This window comes from Ursus maritimus, unplaced genomic scaffold (assembly GCF_017311325.1).
Source record: "Ursus maritimus isolate PB19 unplaced genomic scaffold, ASM1731132v1 scaffold_14, whole genome shotgun sequence".
Lineage (NCBI taxonomy): Eukaryota > Metazoa > Chordata > Mammalia > Carnivora > Ursidae > Ursus > Ursus maritimus.
Window position 1 is genome coordinate 47055166 of NW_024423786.1, and position 23212 is coordinate 47078377.

The following is a 23212-nucleotide window of genomic DNA, read 5'->3' on the forward strand; positions in this document are numbered from 1 at the left end:
AAATGTTTCTTGAATGACTGCAATACATATGGTGAAATAACAATAAACAGACACTCTCAACAATGAAAGAACAAGCAATGAAAAAAGAGGAAAGACTATTGTGGAATATATCCCTGTCATTAAGCACTACACTGGAGGAGTCAGATGGTTTAGTATATCCAGAGTTTCCCTCTAGAATTAAAGTCTTAATAGGCAACATCTAGCATCATTAAACCCTCCTTTAGTTATTGTTGCTGTTGATGCCCAAACATAACTATGGATTGAAGGGGTCCCTCCCAATATAAAACATGAGGCTCACCCAGGTGTTATCACAGAACAGTGTGAGATCACTGACCCAGTTTCTCCCATGAATGATTGATGAGGTTGGAAGTTATGCCCCCAGGAAAGGAAAAGACATGACCCCATTCATGAAGGCTCTGGAAGACACAGTTATGAGTTCCTATCACCTGAGATTAGAAGAGATGAAGGCAGTGGGTGCAGCAGAGACATTTTCAATTCTCTGGCTGGAGGGGTGAATTCCCATGAGTCTCATTAAGGAAATATTCCTTTGTCTCACTTCCCCTTGAGAGACTTGGTGCTCTGGAGCTAGGAGAGAAACACAGAATGCAAACTAGTGCCAGTGTTGGCACTGGGACACAGCCTGGGCATTCCAGGATTGTCTCTCACCTCATTAAACTCTTTGATCCCACAAGGAGGTCCCCTCTCTCTAGAGGGTCTCACTAATAAGGCAGAGTACCCCGTAATTCTGATTTGAAGGAGACATTCTTTGTGCCTTCAACATTTTCTTTCTCCCATCTGGGCCCTCTTCTGGTGGCTCATGATCATGGATCCCCCAGCCACCACAATGCTTCTCCTGTTCTCTTGCTTCTCCTTTTTCCTTTATGGTTTAATGTCACCCAACCATTTGCTTCTTTGGGTATCTTACAAACACTTACACAGCAGTTATGATACGGTAGGCACTAAGCAACATCCAGGAATGAAGAGAAGTATAAGACATGGTTCCTTCTCTTGAGGAGCTCACAGTTGAATGGGTGATGGGTGAAATAGATAAAAGGGATTAGGACTACACTTACCTTGATGAGCGCTGTACAACATATAGAATCGGTGAGTCATTACATTGTTCACCTGCAGCTAAAATAAAATTATATGTAAATTATATTCAATAAAAAAATTCCTAGGGAGGGGAGAAATATGATTTTCAGAGTTACTGCATTATCATTGTTAAATGATCTGTTTTCAACAACAACAACATAAGCAGAAAGATAAATCGTTGGAATAGGAGGAAGCCCAGAAATAAACTCACTTTATAAATTGAATTATATTTGACAACAGTGCAGGACAGTTCAAAGGTAAACGGACAGTCTTTCCAAGAAGTGGTGATGGGGAAACCAGATATCCATCTGCAAAAACATGAAGGCAAGCCTTCCATCCACTGTCTACAAACATGATTCCAAATGGATCACAGATCTAACCACAAGAAATAAAACTGTAAAAGGGGAAAGATTTATATGATCTGAAGACAAAATGAGGGTTTTAGAGAGGAGGGTTGTGGGGGAATGGATTAGCCCGGGGATGGGTATTGAGGGCACGTATTGCATGGAGCACTGGGTGTTATATGCAAACAGTGAATCATGGAGCACTACATCGAAAACTAACGATGTACTGTAGCAGTTCAATAAAGTCTCAAAGGATTTTAAATAAATAAATAAATAAAAATAAATAAAACAGTAAGCACTTAGAGGAAAACACAGAGGTACATTGCCTTAACAATGGATTTGACCAAGATTTTCTGGATATGATGCCAAAGACACAGGCAACTAGAGAAAAAAATTACTTCAGCGAAATTAAAAATATTTGTGCATTGAAGGGCAAAATTACTCAAGTGAAAGACAACTCACAAGTGGAGAAAAGATTGGCAAACCACATACCCAATAATAGATTAATATCTTAAAAATGCACAAAAATTCAACAGCAAAAAAACAAAACAACTCAATTTTTAAAACACAATGCTTTTATTTAAATTCCAGTTAGTTAAGGTACAAAGTAATATTAGTTTCAGGTGTACAATAGAGTGATTCAACAATTCCATAATAAAGCATTTTAACGGCAAGTGGGAGGCAAGATGGCAGCAGAATAGGAGACCTTGTTTTATCCGGTCCCTTGAATTTAGCTGAATATCTGTGAAACCATTCTGAACACACACGAATTCAGCCCTACATGTAAGAAAATATATCTGGAACTCTACATGCAGAAAAACAATGCTTTTTGCAAGGTAGGAGGTGCTGAATCATAAAACTGTGGGGAAATATCAGAAGGTAAATTGAGAGAGGAGGGAGTCTCCGTAAGGTGGCTCCCAGAACATGATATAACATCGCAGTGCAAAATCAGAGCCCCTAGAAACCTGCTCCAAACGTCCTCCCTGCTATTCCTTATGTTCCACAAGTAAGTGCAACCATATGATAATTGTCTTTCTCTGCTTAACTTAAAACTAATGATATAGTGTATGGTGACTAACATTACATAATAAAAAAAGAAAAAGAAAAAAAAAAGAAATGTGCTCCAGTGAGAGACATGCCTTTCTGAAAGGGGCACAGGGTAGGAATAGAGTAGAATTCTAAGTGGGTCATTGTGGTCTCAGGATCCCAGGACACACAGAAAGAACGGGGGTTCCTGAACTGATGGAGTGCCCAAGCGGTGGAGTGGGGAGACTGGTTATGGTCAGTGAGCCCAGAAGGGACTCTCAGCTCCAGTCACCATAAACCGCCAGCTGGGCCAGTAGGGAGACTGGTCTTTGTTTGAGCACCCTAAAGAGGACTGGAACATGTGGGCCATTTAACATACCCTGGGAGAGACAAAACGGCTGCCCCCATGACTGGGCAACAGCTCTCAGAGTGACAATGGCCTCAGAAAGGACAATGGGATAGCACACAGCCATGATCTGGGAGTAGTAGCAGAGCCGGGTGCATGCGGGAGACCACAACCACTTCCAGTGAAAAAGACACAAGGTGAAGTGTCACTCACAGGTCCCGGGGACCCCTCCTCTCCCCCAGGAGAATTGCAGTGGGGGCAAACCAGCTCTGACCCTCTGAAGAGGCACGGAAAGCCACCAGGAAACAAAAGCCACACAGAGGACCAGGTCATCCTGAGCCCATTCCCCTAACAAGGGGTGTTGCAACTCCACCCAAGCAAAGAACCTGAGAAGCAGAACAGCAGGCCCCTCCCCCAGAAGACAGACTGGAAGAACAGGTGAATGAGAACCTTATAGATCCCACAGGACCGTAAAACTCCAGCTCCAGCTCCAGGGGAAAATAATAATATTGAGCTCCAGGTGATTCCTCACGATTCGTTTTTCCTGCAGTCTAAAATTTTGCATTTCTTTTTTTTAAACCTTTTTCTCATTGCAACTAGATGCTTATTTTACCAATTCATGTTTATACCTCATTCTAGTCCTTTTATCACTGTACTCAATTTTGTCTAAAAATGCAAAGAAAACAAGATAGATGATAGATAGATAGATAGATATAGATATAGATATAGATATAGATATAGATATAGATATAGATATAGATATATAGATATATAGATATATTCAGTAAGGAACCAGCAGATCACCTTCCTTTGTCCACCCTGTGAGATTATACTCTCTTCCCCCCACCCCCACCATTTTTATTGTTTTGTTCATTTTGGCTTTGTTTGCTTTTCTGTGGCAGCTGCAGACCACTTTGGATTTTTTCTAGGGTGCATTTTGCTTGGGTCATGGTTGATATTTTAGACTCTGTTCATTCGCTCACCCATCCTTCTCTGGGCAAAATGACTAGAAGGAAGAATTCACAACAAAAGAAAGAACCAGAGGCAATGCTCTCTGCCACAGAGCTAATCGATATGGATATAAGTAAGATGTCAGAGATGGAATTCAGGATAGAAATTACCCATTTTGAGTTTATCATTGTGCATGGTATAAGAGAATGGTCCAGTTTCATTCTTCTGCATGTGGCTGTCCAATTTTCCCAGCACCATTTATTGAAGAGACTATTTTCTATTGGATATTCTTTCTTGCTTTGTCGAAGATTAGTTGACCACAGAGTTGAGGGTCCATTTCTGGGCTCTCTATTCCATTCCATTGATTTATGTGTCTGTTTTTGTGCCAGTACCATGCTGTCTTGACTATCACAGCTTTGTAATATAGCTTGAAGTTCAGCATTGTGATTCCTTCCACTTTGGTTTTCTTTTTCAACAATCCCCTGGTGATTTGGGGTCTTTTCTGGTTCCATACAAATTTTAGAATTGTTTATTCCAGCTGTGAAAAATGTTGATGGTATTTTCATAGGTATTGCATTGAATGTGTAGATTTCTCTGGGGGAAAAAAAAGAGAGAGAGAGATGTGGTATATATATATATATATATATATACACACACACATGATGGAATATTATTCAGGCATAAAAAAGGATGAAATAATGCAATTTGGAATGATGTGGATGGAGCTAGAGAGTATAATGCTAAGTTAAATATGTCAGTCAAATACCATGTGATTTCACTCATATGTACAATTTTAAAAACATAAGGAATAGCATGGAGGACCTCAGGGGGAAGGGAGGGAAAACTGAATGGGAAGAAATCAGAGAGGGAGACAAACCATGAGAGACTCTGGACTCTGGAAAACAAACTGAGGCTTACAGAAAGGAGGGGAATGGGAGGACAGGGTAACTGGGTGATGGGTATTAAGGAGGTCATGTGTGGTGATGGGCACTGGATGTTATACGTAACTATTGAATTGTTGAACACTACATCAAAAACTAATGATGCTGACTAAATGAACATAATCATCAATTACTTAATAGACTGATTTTAAAAAAAACATAACAAATGAGCAAAGGGAAAATAAGAGCAAAACAAACCAGAAACAGACTCTAATTACAGAGAAAGATCTGATGGTTACCAGAGAGGAGAGGGGTGTGTGGACTGGTTAAATAGGTGATGAAGATTAAGGAGATCACTTGTTATGATGATAAATGGGTGCTTTATGGAAATGTTGAATCACAATATTGTACACCAGAAACTAATATTACACTGTATGTTAACTACACCAGAATAAATTAAAAAATAAAATTAATGGTGAAAAAACAGGCGATGAACTCAAATAGACATTTCTCCAATAAGATATAGTAATGGCTAATTAGCAAGTGAAATATGGGTAACATGACTATCTTTAGGGAAATGCAACCCAAAACCATAATGTGACACCACTTCACACACACTAGAATGTCTATTTTCAAAGCTAAAACAGAATAAAGAGTTGGTGAGGACATGGGGAAATTGGAACCCTGTGATATTTTGCTGATGAGAATTTAAAAAGTGGCACAACTGCTATGGAAAACTCTCTGCCAGTTCCTCAAAAACTGAAACATGGAATTATCATACGATCCAGTAGTTTCACTTGTGGGTATATTCCTACTTATATGCCCAAAGAATTTATAGCAGTGACAAGAACAGATATTTGTACACCAATTAGAATAAAGCTTTATTTACAGTAGCCAAAATATGGACACAACTCCAACGTCCATCAGCAAAATCACAGATGAACAAAGTGTGGTGAACACATACAGTGGAACATCATTTATCATTCACTCTATTCTGTAAAAAGAATAGAATTCTGGCACAGGCTACAACATGGATGAACCTTGCCAACATTATGTTAAGTGAAAGCAGCAAGACACGAAAGGACAAATATTATACAATTACATCTATGTGAGGCACCTACAGGACTCAGTTTTAGAGACAGAAGGTAAGATGGTGGGAGTCAGGGGCTGGGCAGAGGGGCAATGGGGAGTTAGTGTTCCATGGGGACAAGGGTTCAGTTTGAGACGATGAGAAAGTTCTGTAGATGGATAGAGGTGGTGGCTGTGCAATAGGGAGAAAGTCCTTAATGCCACATAAATGACTACTTCTAAATGTTTAAAGTAATACATTTTATACATATTTTACCATGACAAAAAAGGGATGAAAAAAGATGGGCTTACTCTAAAAGAAGGTCAATCCATCAATAGCTTCGTATGGCGTAGAGGAAGGAACCCAAAGTACAAGGAGACAAGGGCATTGTGATGGATTTATGTTGTGTGATTCAATACCTCAACCCCAAAATATACCCAAAACAAGGGTTCAGAGAACATAAAATTAATAAGGTCATTGAGAAATAACTTGGTGAGACTGTAATGGCCTCCATGACAAGCTCTACAGAGCTCTCCCCTGTAGGATACACTTACCATGGACATGCTCCGATTGAAATGGATTGGTCCTGAGGTCAGCCCATCTTGAACTGGCAGTCAATGTCAGCAGTACCAAACCATCTGAACTTTGGTATTCATAGTTCATGTAAGAGTTCATCATTCTCATCTAAATTGTGAGAGCCACAGGGATTTCTCAAAATCACAAATTCTTCATAGAGTCTCCATGAAACAAAAATAATGGGCAGCTTACTAAGGGCCCATCCAATCTGATGTAACAAAGGAAAACAAAACAAAAATCCCACCTCTAATAATCACAAAGAAAAGAGTGACCATGTCGCCACAATGACAGGTCCTAATCTCTATTTGACTCTCAGACCCGAGATCAATCACTGACCCAGATCTTCAATTGATGGAACTGGTTTCCCCTGAATGAAGATTGTAAAATAGCAACAAACAAAATTTTCCTCCAAATCCAATCCAAAGACTCTAAGGTGATTTGCTGGCCAGGTTACTATGTCCCATGAGTACTGCAATCGGAACTAAAATTGGTAGCTTGAAATTGGGCAAGATGAGGGGTGCCTGGGTGGCACAGTCAGTTAAGCAACTGACACTTGATTTTTGCTAGGTCGTCATCTCAGGTTGATGACCTCGAACAATGCAAAGGACTCCGCATTCAACATGGAGTCTGGTTGAGATTCTCTCCCTCTCCCTCTGCCTAACCCACTCATGCTATCTCCATCCCTCTCTGGAATAAATAAATAAATCTTTTTTTTAACTTAAAAATGATGGACTACAATCAGACTCTTAAATATGGAGAACAAACTAAAGGTAGCTGAAGGGGAGCTGGGTGGGCGGATGGGCTAAACGGGTGATTTGGATTGAGGCGGGCACTTGTTGTGATGCACACTGGGTGTTGTATGTTAAGTGATGAATCACTGAATTCTATTCCTGAATCTAATATTACATTATCTGTTCACTAACTGGAATTTAAACAAAAACTATTCAAAAAAACTGAAAAAAGAAACAGTTGATCATTATGGATGAAAAAATTAAAGAGACTGAATACTGTAGGAAGATAAACTGCAGATTGTATTTATGTGAACTGATACAAAAATCATGATCTAGGTTGTCGAGGGTTTTGAGCCCTATTACACACACACGTCTTCATCTTGGAACAAAGCATCCTTATATGCAGAGAATGCCTCTCAGCTAAAAGGTTTCTTAGGGCCAGCTTTATGTCTCTGTTCCTCAGACCATAGATGAAGGGGTTCAGCATGGGGGTGACCACCGTGTACGTCACTGAAGCTATGGCAGTTGTCCTGGAGTTTTGTGAAGCAGCAGAACTAAGATACACCCCAACGCCTGTACCATAGAATAAGGAGACAATGGAGAGGTGAGACCCACACGTGGAAAATGCTTTATACTTGCCCCCAGAAGATGAAATTTTCAAAATGGAGATTACAATTCTAGAATAAGAGAAAAAGATACCAATGAGTGGAAGAACCCGCAGAAGTCCACTCCCAATATAAATTGCCAGGTCATTGGAGAAGGTATCAGAACAAGCAAGTTGGATCACCTGATTAAGTTCACAGAAAAAGTGAGGGATTTCTAACTGTGTACAAAAAGACAATTGTGAAACCATTAAGTCATGTAATAGAGAGCTGAGAACACTCAATAACCAGGATACCAGAAGCAGGATGCAGCAGAACTTGGGATTCATGATGACCATGTAGTGCAGGGGGTGACAGATGGCCACAAACCGGTCATAGGCCATCACTGTCAAGAGAAAGTTGTCTAATCCCGCAAAGAGCATAAAAAAATACATCTGGCTGAGGCAGCCTGCATAGGTGATCACTTTGCTCTGAGTCTGGATGTTCCACAGCATCTTGGGGACGGTGGTGGAGGTGAAACAGATGTCAGAGAAGGACAGGTTGGCAAGGAAGAAGTACATGGGCATGTGGAGGTGGGAGTCCGTGACAATGGCCAGGATGATGAGCAGGTTCCCACTGAAGGCGACCAGGTACATGGACAGGAACAGCCAAAGGAGCAGTGGCTGCAGTTCTCCCTCCTCCGAAAGTCCCAGGAGGATAAATTCTGAAACAGGAGTTTGATTTCTTTGTTCCATGTAACTGCTGAAAACAGCTGGAACAGAGACAAGAGCATAGGAAAGTCACAAGCAGTGAGCCCAGAATTAAAAGAAATGCTGTGATTGGGGTGCCTGGGTGGCTCAGTTAGTTGAACAACCAACTCTTGGTTTCAGCTCAGGTCATGATCTCCTGGCGGTGAGTTCAAGCCCAGCATTGGACTCTATGCTGGGGCCAGAGTCTACTTCAGATTCTCTGACTTCCCGTCTGCCCCGCCCCTGCTTGTGCTTTCTCACTTGTTTTCTCTCAAGTAAATAAGTAAATGAATAGATAAATAAATAGATGATAGATATAGATAGATAGATGATAGATAGATAGATAGATAGATAGATAGATAGATAGATAGATAGATGATAGATAGATAGATAGATATAGATAGATAGATAGATAGATAGAGAGATAGATAGATAGATGATAGATAGATAAAAAGAAATGCTGCCATTTGTGTGGCAAAATTTGTTTTTTTCAACATGCGTAATTCATTAATTCTTACACATTACCTACCAAACCAGAATTAGCTAAAAATTTCAGGGGTCTCAAAAGATCCATGTTTTCCATGATGCTGAAAATAATTGCACTCCCAGTCCTGAATCAAAACATTTACCCAAAGCAATGTTGTCCTCTGTAAATTTCCTGAGATGTTTTTGGTTCACTTAACAAATATTTTAACCAATTATCTTGTGGCAAGCATTTTTGAAAGCACTGTAAGTAGTGATGTGTGTTTGACCTTAACAAGAATGTGTCTGAGATATGTGTGTGTCAGAGGGAGCAATAATATATGAACAAATGAGCAAATGATGTTTCAAGGGGTAGTTTCCAACCCTATAATAAGAGTGATACCAAATTCAGACTTTTTGAGATTTCAATAAAATAATGGCTATAATAGGTCTGGCATTGTTTGTAGTATTAATTATCACATACAAATGATAAAGAGAAGATGACTGACACAGTTTCCAGTAAACACTTACTAATGAATGAAATAATTGTCTGAATTTTTTTTAATTTAAATTTGTCAGTTAACATACAGAGCAATATTGGTTTCTGGAGTAGAATTCAGTGATTCATCACTTACATAAGGCATCCAGTGCTGATCCCAACAAGTGCCCTCCTTACTACCCATCACTGATCTAGCACATCCCCACCCCCCCACCTCAATCCATTAACCCTCAGTTTTTCTTCCATCACTAAGACTCTTTTATGGCTTGTTTTTTTCTCTCCTTTTTTTTCTTTTCTCCCTTCCCATTGTTTAATGATTTTCTTTTTTAAATTCAACATATGAGGAGATCATATACTATTTATCTTTCTCTGACTGACTTATTTCACTTAGCATAATACACTCTAGCTCTATTCACATCATTACAAACAACAACAATGGCCAAACTATAGCACAAAAGTCCATGTATTGATGAATAGATAAAGACAATGTGATACACACACACACACACACACACACACACACACACACACACACAAATATTATTCAACTGAGCAAAAATTGACAAAGCAAGAAACAACAATAGTTGGAGAGGATGTGGAGAAAGGGGATCCCTCCTACATTGTTGGTGGGAATGCAGGTTGGTACAGCCACTCTGGCAAAAGTGTGGAGATCCCTCAAAAAGTTAAAAATATAGCTACCCTATGACCCAGCAATTGCACTACTGGGTATTTACCCCAAAGATACAGATGTAGTGAAAAGAAGATCCATATGCACCCCAATGTTCATAGCAGCACTGTCCACAATAGCCAAACTGGAGAAGGAGCTGAGATGCCCTTCAGCAGACAAGTGGAGAAAGAATATGTGGTCCATATATACAAAGGCATATTAGGCATCAGAAAGGATGATTACACAACATTTGCATCAACATGGATGGAACTGGAGGACTTTATGCTAAGTGAAATAAGTCAAGCAGAGAAAGACAACTATCATATGGTTTCAGCCATTTATGGAACATAAAAAGTAGGAAGATCGGTAGGAGAAGAAAGGGAAGAAGGAAAGGGGGAAAAAAAGAAGGGGGAATGAACCATGAGAGACTATGGACTCTGGGAAACAAACTGAGGGCTTTAGAGGGGAGGGGGGTGGGGGATCAGGATATGCTGGTGATGGGTATTAAGGAGGGCACGTATTACATGGTGCACTGGGTGTTATACACAAGTAATGAATCATAGAACTTTACATCAAAAACTTGGGATATACTGTATGATGATTGACATAATGTAATAAAAAATTTTGATAAAAAAGAACAAAAAAATACTATTTCTAACCAGACCCTTCTCCAATCCACCCATTTTGCATACCCTGATACTGATGGCTGGTCAGATCAGTAAGAAGTGTTTCTAATCTCTGAAGCACAACCTCTAGTTTAATTAATCTCTAAATTTCCTCCTCTGCTGTTTCTTCCTGGACTGATCACACCCATTGTCCCCCTGGAAGAACAGCAACATGTCCTTCAAGGCTCAGTTCCATTATAAGCTTGTCTGTGAAGCCTTCACTAATTCCCGTGAAAGACTCAACTTTTTGAAAACAGTTAAAAATGAATTAAAGAGTCAACTTTTTTGCATATTTCCACAATTTCAATGCAACCTCATGATGTCACATTTACTTATTTTTACATCTCTCCTGACATTTACACAGTGAGTACCTTGAGAGAAGAGACAATGTCTTAGTCATTTATTTATTCCCAGAGTAAACAGTAGTGTCTACCATACATTAATTGCTGAAAAAAAATGTTTCTTGAATGACCGCAATACATATGGTGAAATAACAATAAACAGACACTCTCAACAATGAAAGAAAAAGCAATGAAAAAAGAGGAAAGACTATTGTGGAATATATCCCTGTCATTAAGCACTACACTGGAGGAGACAGATCAGGGAAAGATGATTTGGTATATCCAGAGTTTCCCTCTAGAATCACAGTCTTAATAGGCAAGATCTAGCATCACTAAACCCTCCTTTAGTTATTGTCCCTGTTAATGACCAAAACATAACTACGGATTGAAGGAGTCCCTCCCAATATAAAACATGAGGCTCACCCAGATGTTATCACAGAACAGTGTGAGATCACTGACCCAGTTTCTCCCATGAATGATTGATGAGGTTGGAAGTTATGCCCCCAGGAAAGGAAAAGACATGACCCCATTCATGAAGGCTCTGGAAGACACAGTTATGAGTTCCTATCACCTGAGATTAGAAGAGATGAAGGCAGTGGGTGCAGCAGAGACATTTTCAATTCTCTGGCTGGAGGGGTGAATTCCCATGAGTCTCATTAAGGAAATATTCCTTTGTCTCACTTCCCCTTGAGAGACTTGGTGCTCTGGAGCTAGGAGAGAAACACAGAATGCAAACTAGTGCCAGTGTTGGCACTGGGACACAGCCTGGGCATTCCAGGATTGTCTCTCACCTCATTAAACTCTTTGATCCCACAAGGAGGTCCCCTCTCTATAGAGGGTCTCACTAATAAGGCAGAGTACCCCGTAATTCTGATTTGAAGGAGACATTCTTTGTGCCTTCAACATTTTCTTTCTCCCATCTGGGCCCTCTTCTGGTGGCTCATGATCATGGATCCCCCAGCCACCACAATGCTTCTCCTGTTCTCTTGCTTCTCCTTTTTCCTTCATGGTTTAATGTCACCCAACCATTTGCTTCTTTGGGTATCTTACAAACACTTACACAGCAGTTATGATACGGTAGGCACTAAGCAACATCCAGGAATGAAGAGAAGTATAAGACATGGTTCCTTCTCTTGAGGAGCTCACAGTTGAATGAGTGATGAGTGAAATAGATAAAAGGGATTAGGACTACACATACCTCGATGAGCGCTGTACAACATATAGAATTGGTGAATCATTACATTGTACACCTACAGCTAAAATAAAACTGTATGTAAATTATATTCAATAAAAAAATTCCTAGGAAGGTGAGAAATATGATTTTCAGAGTTACCGTATTATCATTGTTAAATGATCCGTTTTCAACAACAACAACATAAGCAGACATATAAATCATTGGAATAGGAGGAAACCCAGAATTAAAATCGGTTTGGGGCTTGGAGTTAAGACGGAGGAGGAGTAGGGGTCCCCTTTCTCAGCCGGTCCCCCGAGTTGAGTTGGATAGGTACCAGACCAGCCTTAACATCCACAGAATCAGCCTGAGATGTAGGAAGATACATCTGGATCTCTACAAATGAACATCTCCAGTGCTGAGTATTGAGGTACAAAGTGGGTAACCATGAAACCGCGCACAGATATCGGAAGATAAACGGAAGGGGAAGGGAGCTGCCGCGTTCGGGCGCCGGGAAGCAGTAGCCACCTGCGCGGGGGAGGGGGCGGACACGTGGACGGGTACCTGCGAGAGAGCAGACTGGGACCATGAGCGGGGAATGCGTGCCACCAGACTGAAAACCGGAGCTCCAGTGTGTGCTCACTGGATCCAGACTGAGACCAGGAGCTCCAGAATGCGGGGGTGGCTGGCGGTGTTAGAAACACAAAGGACAGAGATGCGCCCGCCCTGGAAGTAAGGGCTGGGACGCTGGGTGTGGGGCGCACATCCTGGGATGCTGCAGGGTTAAGCAGCACCAACAGTAACAGAGTTAAAGTGGCCAGAACATCAGTGGAGAATGGCCCGCGATCCCTCTGTTCTGAGACAGAGGCTGAGATTCGGCCACTGCTGCTCTGACTCTCAGAAGAGGCACAGGAAACCGCCAGGGAAAGCCACCAGAGAACAAAAGCCTGGAAAGACCGGCTCACAATATGCCCACCCCCATCCCCCCTCGCAGGGGACACAGAGACTCTACCCAAACAGGGTTGCCTGAGTATCGGCGTGGCAGGTCCCTCCCATAGAAGGCAGGTTGAAAAATCAAGAAGCCCTCATCCCTAAGATCCCTATAAAACAAGGGCACACGGCCTGGGTCCTAGTCAATAATTTGGGCTCTGGAGAACCCCGCAACCTCTCCTCATCAGAATGATGAGAAGGAGAAATCCCCCCCAGCAAAGAAGAGACAATGAGTCTGTGGCCTCTGCCACAGAACTAATGGATATGGATATAACCAAATTGTGAGAAATGGAATTCAGAGTAACAATTGTCAAGATGATGTGTAGACTTGAAAAAAGTATGAACGAAAATGTTAATGAGAATATAGAATCTCTAAGGGCAGAAATGAGAGCGAATATGACAGAAATTAAAAATTCTATGAGCCAAATGCAGTCAAAACTAGAGGCTCTGACAGCCAGGGTGAATGAGGCAGAGGAACGTACTAGCGAATTGGAGGATGGGTCAGTAGAAGAAAAAGTGAAAATAGAAGTTGGACTTAAAAAAGTCCACGCCCACGAATGTAGGTTACAGGAGATTACTGACTCAATGAAACGATCCAATGTCAGAATCATCGGCATCCCCGAGGGGGTGGAGAAAAACAGAGGTCTAGAAGAGATATTTGAACAAATTGTAGCTGAAAACTTCCCTAATCTAGCGAGGGAAACAAACATTTGTGTCCAAGAAGCAGAGAGGACCCCTCTCAAGCTCAACCACAACAAACCTACACCACGTCATGTCATAGCGCAATTCGCAAATATTAGATCCAAGGATACAGCATTGAAAGCGGCCAGGGCAAAGAAATTTCTCACGTACCAAGGCAAAGGTATCAGAATTATGTCAGACCTGTCTACACAGTCCTGGAATGAGAGAAAGGGTTGGGAGAGCATTTTTAAAACTCTTTCAGAGAAAAACATTCAGCCGAGGATCCTTTATCCAGCAAGGCTGTCATTCAGAATTGATGGAGAAATAAAGACCTTCCAGAATCGCCAGTCATTAACCAATTTCGTAACCATGAAACCAGCCCTACCGGAGATATTAAGGGGGGTTCTATAAGGGTAAAAAAGGCCCCAAGAGTGATACAGAACAGAAAGTCACAACCGATACAAACAAAGACTTTACTGGCTACATGGCATCATTAAAATCATATCTCTCAATATTCAGTCTCAATGTGAATGGCTTAAATGCTCCAATGAAATGCCACAGGGTTGCAGATTGGATAAAAAGACATGACCCATCCATTTGCTGTCTACAAGAGACTATTTTGAACCTAAAGATACATTCAGACTGAAAGTAAAGGGATGGAATACCATCTTTCACGCAAATGGACCTCAAAAGAAAGCTGGGGTAGCAATTCTCATATCAGATAGATTGGATTTTAAACTAAAGACTATAGTTAGAGACACAGAAGGGCACTATATCATTCTCAAAGGATGTATCCAATAAGTGGATATGACAATTATAAATATCTATGCCCCCAACAGTGGAGCAGCAAGATACACAAGCCAACTCTTAATCAGAATAAAGAGACACATAGATAAAAATACATTAATAGTAAGGGACCTCAACACTCCACTATCAGAAATAGACAGAACACCCTTGCAAAAACTAAGCAAAGAATCAAAGGCTTTGAATGCCATACTCGATGATTTGGACCTCATAGATACATATAGAACACTACACCCCAGAACCAAAGAATACTCATTTTACTCTAATGCCCACAGAACATTCTCAAGAATAGACCATGTTCTGGGACACAAAACAGATTTCAACTGATACCAAAAGACTGAAATTATTCCCTGCATATTCTCAGACCACAAAGCTCTGAAATTGGAACTCAACCACAAGGAAAAATTTGGAAGAAACTCAAACACTTGGAGACTAAGAACCATCCTGCTCAGGAATGATTTGATAAACCAGGAAATCAAAAATCAAATTAAACAATTTATGGAGACTAACGAGAATGAAAACACAACGGTCCAAAACCTATGGGATACTGCAAAGGCAGTGCTAAGGGGGAAATACATAGCCATCTAAGACTCACTCAAAAGAATAGAAAAATCTAAAATGCTATTTTTATATTCTCACTTCAAGAAGCTGGAACGGCAACAGAGGGAGAGGCCTAATCCACTCACGAGAAGCAGTTGACCAAGATTAGAGCAGAAATCAATGAATTAGAAACCAGAAGTACAGTAGAGCAGATCAACAGAAGTAGAAGCTGGTTCTTTGAGAGAATTAATAAAATTGACAGACCACTGGCAAGAATTATCCAAAAGAAAAGAGAAAGGACCCGTCACAACCAACAACAATGAAATTGGAAGGATTATTAGAAAATTTTATCAACAGCTGTATGCCAATAAATCAATCTGGAAGAGATGGAGGCCTTCCTGGATGGATATAAACTACCAAGACTGAAACAGGAAGAAATTGATTTCTTAAACAGGCCAATTAATTATGAAGAAATTGAGTCAGTGATAAACAACCTTCCAAATAACAAAACTCCAGGCCCGGACGGTTTTCCTGGGGAATTCTACCAAACATTCAAAGAAGAAATAATACCTATTCTCCTAAAGCTATTTCAAAAAATAGAAACAGAAGGAAAGCTACCAAACTCATTCTATGAGGCCAATATTACCTTGATCACCAAACCAGGCAAAGACCCCATCAAAAAGGAGAATTACAGACCGATTTCCCTAATGAATATGGACGCCAAAATCCTCAACAAGATACTTGCTAATAGAATCCAACAGTACATTAAAAGGATTATCCATCACGATCAAGTGGGATTCATACCTGGGATGCAAGCGTGGTTCAATATTCGCAAATCAATCAGCGTGATACATCATATCAACAAGAAAAGACTCAGGAACCATATGATCCTCTCAATCGATGCCGAAAAAGCATTTGACAAAATACAGCATCCTTTCCTGATTAAAACCCTTCAGAGTGTAGGAATAGAAGGTACATTTCTCAATCTCATAAAAGCCATCTATGAAAAGCCTACTGCAAATATTATTCTCAATGGGGAAAAGCTGGAAGCCTTTCCCTTAAGATCAGGAACTCGACAAGGATGCCCACTCTCGCCACTATTATTCAACATAGTACTAGAAGTCCTTGCAACAGCAATCAGACGACAAAAAGGGATCAAAGGTATTCAAATTGGCAAAGAAGAAGTCAAAATGTCTCTCTTTGCAGATGACATGATACTCTATATGGAAAACCCAAAAGAAGCCACTCCCAAACTATTAGAAGTTATAGAGCAATTCAGTAACGTGGTGGGATACAAAATCAATGCTCAGAAATCAGTTGCATTTCTATACACGAATAACGAGACCGAAGAAAGAAAAATTAGGGAATCCATCCCATTTACAATAGCACCAAAAACCATACGTTACCTTGGAATTAACTTAACCAGAGACGTAAAGGACCTATATTCTAGAAACTATAAATCACTCTTGAAAGACATTGAGGAAGACATAAAAAGATGGAAAGATATTCCATGCTCATGGATCGGAAGAATTAACATAGTTAAAATGTCCATGCTACCCAGAGCAATCTACACTTTCAATGCTATCCCGATCAAAATACCAAGGACATTTTTCAAAGAACTGGAACAAACAGTCCTTAAATTTGTATGGAAACAGAAAAGGCCCCGAATCTCCAAGGAACTGTTGAAAAGGAAAAACAAAGCTGGGGGCATCACAATGCCGGATTTCGAGCTGTACTACAAAGCTGTGATCACAAAGACAGCATGGTACTGGCACAAAAACAGACACATAGACCAATGGAACAGAATAGAGAGCCCAGAAATGGACCCTCGGCTCTTTGGGCAACTAATATTTGATAAAGCAGGAAAAAACATCCGGTGGGAAAAAGACAGTCTCTTCAATAAATGGTGCTGGGAAAATTGGACAGCTACATGCAAAAGAATGAAACTTGACCACTCTCTCACACCATACACAAAAATAAACTCCAAATGGATGAAAGACCTCGATGTGAGACAGGAATCCATCAAAATTCTAGAGGAGAACATAGGCAGCAACCTCTACGACATCGGCCAAAGCAACCTTTTTCATGACACATCCCCAAAGGCAAGAGAAACAAAAGATAAAATGAATTTATGGGACTTCATCAAGATTAAAAGTTTCTGCACATCCAAGGAAACAGTCAGAAAAACTAAGAGGCAGCCCACGGAATGGGAGAAGATATTTGCAAATGACACTACAGATAAAGGACTGGTATCCAAGATCTACAAAGAACTTCTCAAACTCAATACACGAGAAACAAATAAACAAATCAAAAAATGGGCAGAAGATATGAACAGACACTTTTCCAATGAAGACATACAAATGGCTAACAGACACATGAAAAAATGTTCAAAATCATTAGCCATCAAGGAAATTCAAATCAAAACCACACTGAGATACCACCTTACGCCAGTTAGAATGGCAAAAGTGACAAGGGAAGAAACAACAATTGCTGGAGAGAATGTGGAGAAAGGGGATCCCTCCTACATTGTTGGTGGGAATGCAAGTTGGTACAGCCCCTCTGGAAAAGAGTGTGGCGGTCCCTTAAAAAGTTAAAAATTGAGCTCCCCTATGACCCAGCCATTGCACTACTGGGTATTTACCCCAAAGATACAGACGTAGTGAAGAGAAGGGCCATATGCACCCCAATATTCATAGCAGCAATGTCCACAATAGCCAAATCGTGGAAGGAGCCGAGATGCCCTTCAACAGATGACTGGATTAAGAAGTTGTGGTCCATATATACAATGGAATATTACTCAGCTATCAGAAAGAACGAGTTCTCAACATTTGCTGCAACATGGACGGCACTGGAGGAGATAATGCTAAGTGAAATAAGTCAAGCAGAGAAAGACAACTATCATATGATTTCTCTCATCTATGGAACATAAGAACTAGAATGATCAGTAGGGGAAGAAAGGGATAAAGAAAGGGGGGTAATCAGAAGGGGGAATGAAACATGAGAGACTATGGACTATGAGAAACAAACTGAGGACTTCAGAGGGGAGGAGGGAGTAAGGAGGGCATGTATTGCATGGTGCACTGGGTGTTTTACGCAACTAATGAATCATCGAACCTTGCATCAGAAACCAGGGATATACTGTATGGTGACTAACATAATGTAATAAAGAAACATTAAAAAATAAAATAAAATAGGGGCGCCTGAGTGGCACAGCAGTTGGGCGTCTGCCTTCGGCTCAGGGCGTGATCCCGGCGTTATGGGATCGAGCCCCACATCAGGCTCCTTCGCTATGAGCCTGCTTCTTCCTCTCCCACTCCTCCTGCTTGTGTTCCCTCTCTCGCTGGCTGTCTCTGTCAAATAAATAAATAAAATCTTTTTAAAAAAATAAAATAAAATAAAGTAAAATAAAATAAAATAAGAATAAAAAAGAAAAGTTGACCCATCAGGGGAAAAAAAAAGTAGGAAGTTTGGTAGGAGAAGAAAGGGAAGAAGAAAGGGGGGTGTAAAAAGAAGGGGGAATGAACTTTGAGAGACTATGGACTCTGGGAAACAAACTGAGGGCTTCAGAGGGGCGGGGGTGAGGGAATGGGATAGGTCAGTGTTGTGTATTAAGGAGGGCAAGTATTGCATGGTGCACTGGGTGTTATACTCAAGTAATGAATCATGGAACTTTGCATCAAAAACTAGGAATGTACTGTATGGTGACTGACATAATATAATAAAAAATATTATTTAAAAATAAAAATAAATAAATTGCTCTACACATATAAAAAAAAGTGGCACAACTGCTATGGGAAACTCTCTGCCAGTTCCTCAAAAACTGAAACATGGAATTATCATATGATCCGGTAGTTTCACTTGTGTGTATATTCCTACTTATATGCCCCCAAGAATTTATAGCAGTGACTACAACAGATATTTGCACACCAATTAGAATAAAGCTTTATTTACAGTAACCAAAATGTGAACACACCCCCAATGTCCATCAACAAAATCACAGGTGAACAAAGTGTGGTGAACACATACAGTGGAACATCATTTATCATTCACTCTATTCGGTAAAAAGAATAGAATTCTGGCACAGGCTACAACATGGATGAACCTTGCCAACATTATGCTAAGTGAAAGCAGCCAGACACAAAAGGAGAAATGTTATACAATTACATCTATGTGAGGCACCTACAGGACTCAGTTTTAGAGAGAGAAGGTAAGATGTTGGGAACCAGGGTCTGGGTGAAGGGGCAATGGGGAGTTAGTGTTCCATGGGGACAAGGGTTCAGTTTGAGACGATGAGAAAGTTCTGTAGGTGGATTGAGGTGGTGGCTGTGCAATAGGGAGAAAGTCCCTAATGCCACATAACTGGATACTTCAAAATGTTTAAAATAATAAATGTTATATATATTTTACCATGACAAAAAAAAAGATGAAAAAAGATGGGCATACTCTAAAAGAATGTCAACGCCATCTATAGCTTCATATGGCATAGAGGAAGGAATCCAAAGTACAAGGAGACAGGGGCATTGTGATGGGCTTATCTTGTGTCATTCAAGACCTCAACCCTAAAGGATACCCAAAATCAGAGTTCAAAGGACATAAAATTAATAAGATCATTAAGAAGTAACTTGGTAAGGCTATAATGGCCTCCTTGACAAGCTCTACAGAGCTTCTCCCACATAGGACAGTTACCATGGACACGTGCGAATTGAAATGGATTTGTCCTTGGATGCCTCAGTGACTCAGTCAGTTAAGCATCTGCCTTTGGCTCAGGTCATGGTCCCAGGGTCCTGGGATCAAGTCCCACATCAAGCTCTTTGCTCAGTGGGGAGCCTGCTTCTCCCTCTGCCTGCCACTCACCCTGCTTGTACTTGCCCGTTTGCTCTCTGATACATAAATAAATAAAATCTTTTAAAAAAAAGAAAAGAAATGGATTTCTCCTGAGGTCAGCCCATCCTGAACTGGAAGAAGCAATGTCCAAAACCATCTGAGGTACGGTATTCATAGTTCATGTAAGAATTAATCATTCATATCTAAATTAGGTGAACTACAGGGATTTCTTGAAATGGCAAATTCCTCAAGGTGTCTCCATGAAGCAAAAATGGTAGGCAGCTTACTAACGGCCCATCCAATCTGAGCAGCTAAAAAATAAAACAATAACAACAAAAATTCTAATTCTCATGAAGAAAAGCTTGACCGGAGTCACCATGATGGGTCATTATCTCTACTTGACTCTCAAACCTGAAACAGTTCACTGACCCAGAATCTCAATTGATGGATGATGCATGAGTGAAGACTACAAAACAACAACAAGTGCATTACATTTTCCTCCAAACTCAACCCAAAGTCTCTGAGGTGATGGTGTTGGTTAGCTTATAATGGCCCATGAAGACTGTGGTCTGAACTAAAATTGGTAGCTTGAAATGGGGCAACATTATACTGTGGAAACACAAATGCTACAAGTAAGCTCTCTTCTTTATTCCATTTTTCATATTTTCCTCCTTTCTTCTTGCTTTCCTTTCTTTCCTTGTGTTTTCTTTTGAGAGAGATCCTTAAACATTTATCTGAATACTAGCGATCGAAGGGACCTATGGACTTTCACCCAGAAAACTGTGAACCAGGTAATAGGAAGTTACCATTATAGCTGACAAATCCAAGTGGAGGTTTCTGGGGACAGGTCATGAGGAGACATTTGTCTTTCTCTGCCTCACAAAGCACAGGTAAGGTTCATACATTTATCCTTCTATTACTGCTTAATTTCTGGGGTGCATCTTTACAAAGACTTAGCTGGCAATAGGCAGAATATCTGTATTGCTTTTGTGATCTGTAAAAGGACTATTATGGCAGGAGGTGCTGAGGGAAATCACCAGGCAGTGTTGTTTCCTACCTAAATACTAAAAGAAAAGTAATAAAACATCCCTGGAGTAAGTACTGAGAAGGATACCATTGGCCTGAAAAATCAGGAGTTGTAATTTCTATTACCTACACACTTAATTTATGGTTTGAACTGTGTAATTGAAAGTTAGGTACTTCGTAGTGAATGTGGATTGTTGCAAACTTAATTGCACAGGTTAAGGTGAAGTTCCCTAAATGCCCCTGCCATTGCAGATGTGCTCTCTTTCTGGGGTGGATTGACAAAACCTCTGGATATAGCCACTGCTATGTTAAGTGGCTTTTTTCCCAAAGCAGATCCTCTAATGGATAACTGCTTTCACCTGAGGGAGGAAGCATTCCACATTTATTCCTCTGGCTCTTCCTATCACATTCTAAGTACTCAATGGTCTTATTATTTATTTGTTGCTAAAAATTCATGCGGAGGAATTTAATGACTTATCAAAATTTTTTAAAGGAAAAGACCATAAGAGAGACTCTTACTAATGGAGAACAAACCAAGGGTGCTGGAGGGGAGGCAGGTAAGGAAGGGCTAGATGAGATATGGGCATTAAGGAGGGCACCTGTAGTGATGAGCAATGTTCATTGTGTGTAAGCGATGAATCACTAGATTCTATTCCTGAACCTAATATTACACCATCTGTTAACTTAAAAAAAAAGTTGGTCATTATGTATGAATAATTAGAGACCAAATACTGTAGAAAGAAAAACTGCAAATCCTCTATGAACTTATACAAATATCAAAATCTAGGTCTTCTAGGGTTTTGAGTCCATTTACTCATGCCTTTGTCTTGAAACAAAGGATCCTTATGTGCAGAGAATGTCTCTCTGCTAAAGAGCTTTATTAGGGCCAGCTTTATGTCTCTGTTCCTTAGACCATAGATGAAGGGGTTCAGCATGGGTGTAACCACCATGTACATCACTGAAGCTACGGCAGTTGTCCTGGAGTTTTGTGAAGCAGCAGAACTAAGATACACACCAAAGCTTGTACCATAGAATAAGGAGACAACCAAGAGGTGAGACCCACACGTGGAAAATGCTTTATACTTGCCCCCAGAAGATGAAATTTTCAAAATGGAGGTTACAATTCTAGAATAAGAGAAAAGGATGCCAATGAGTGGAAGAACCCCCAGAAGTCCACTTTCAAGATAAATCACCAGGTTATTGAAGAAGGTATCAGAACAAGCAAGTTGGATCACCTGATTAAGTTCACAGAAAAAGTGATGTATTTCTATCTGTGTACAAAATGACAATTTCAAAACCATTAAGCCATGTAATAGAGAGCCAAAAACACTCAACACCCAGCACACCAGAAGCAGGATGCAGCAGAACTTGGGGTTCATGATGACCGTGTAGTGCAGGGGGTGACAGATGGCTACAAACCGGTCATAGGCCATCACTGTCAAGAGAAAGTTGTCTAATCCCGCCAAAAGCATTAAAAAAAACATCTGTGTGATGCAGCCTGCATAGGTGATCACTTTTCTCTGTGTCTGGATGTTCAGCAGCATCTTGGGGACAGTGGTGGAGGTGAAACAGATGTCAGAGAAGGACAGGTTGGCGAGGAAGAAGTACATGGGCGTGTGGAGGCGGGAGTCCGTGACAATGGCCAGGATGATAAGCAGGTTCCCACTGAAGGTGACCAGGTACATGGACAGGAACAGCCAAAAGAGGAGAGGCTGCAGCTTTGCCTCTTCTGAAAGCCCCAGGAGGACAAATTCAGACATTTGGCTTTGGTTTCCTTGTTCCATGAAGCTGAAGACACTGCAGAATTGGGAACAAGAAGAATTCCAATTTAGCCACAAGTAATGATCAAGAAAGTAACAAGAAGGAGCCAAGGTGGACTTCAGTGGGTGAATGGATAAATAAACCACCATGGTTCCAGATGATGGAATATTATGCTGTGCTTAAAAGAAATGAGCTATCAAGCCATGAAAAGACATAGAGGAACCTGAAATACATGTTATTAAGTGAAAGAAGTTTATGTGAAAAAAGCTACATACAGTATGATTCCAACTACAGGAAATTCTAGAAAAGGCAAAAATATGGACACAGAATAAAAGATAAGTGGTGGCCAGGGGGTAGAATGGGAGTGAGAGTATGGAAGAGGTGAGTTTTTAGGATTTTTAGGGTAGTAAAAATTATCTGTATGATACTATAAAT

The 23212-nt window shown here is 40.5% G+C and overlaps 2 protein-coding genes across 2 annotated transcripts; both read right to left on the minus strand.

Annotated features, from left to right (window-relative positions):
- Window positions 1–552: 552 nt before the first annotated feature.
- Window positions 553–11473, minus strand: LOC103682177 (olfactory receptor 7A17-like). The gene is made up of 5 exons (XM_008711763.2): window positions 11440–11473; window positions 7384–8369; window positions 6264–6393; window positions 1074–1084; window positions 553–585 (listed from the first exon to the last, which is right to left on the minus strand). The coding sequence occupies exons 2-5, from the start codon at window positions 8350–8352 to the stop codon at window positions 553–555; spliced, it is 1143 nt and encodes a 380-aa protein (XP_008709985.2). The 5' UTR covers window positions 8353–8369; window positions 11440–11473.
- Window positions 11474–21792: 10319 nt separating this feature from the next.
- On the minus strand, window positions 21793–22800 carry LOC103682178 (olfactory receptor-like protein OLF4). The gene has a single exon (XM_008711765.1). The coding sequence runs from the start codon at window positions 22798–22800 to the stop codon at window positions 21793–21795; it is 1008 nt and encodes a 335-aa protein (XP_008709987.1).
- Between the last annotated feature and the right edge of the window lie 412 nt (window positions 22801–23212).

What these genes read in the sequence shown, in the direction of transcription:
- LOC103682177 (XM_008711763.2), bottom strand. Translation starts at nt 8,352, where the DNA reads ATGGAACAAAGAAATCAAACTCCTGTTTCAGAATTTATCCTCCTGGGA. An exon ending in GTTCCAAGATGAAGACGTGT is followed by an intron (nt 6,394 to 7,383) that starts GTGTGTAATAGG and finishes CTCACAATTTAG; the next exon opens with ATGAGAATGATGAACTCTTA.
- LOC103682178 (XM_008711765.1), bottom strand. Translation starts at nt 22,800, where the DNA reads ATGGAACAAGGAAACCAAAGCCAAATGTCTGAATTTGTCCTCCTGGGG.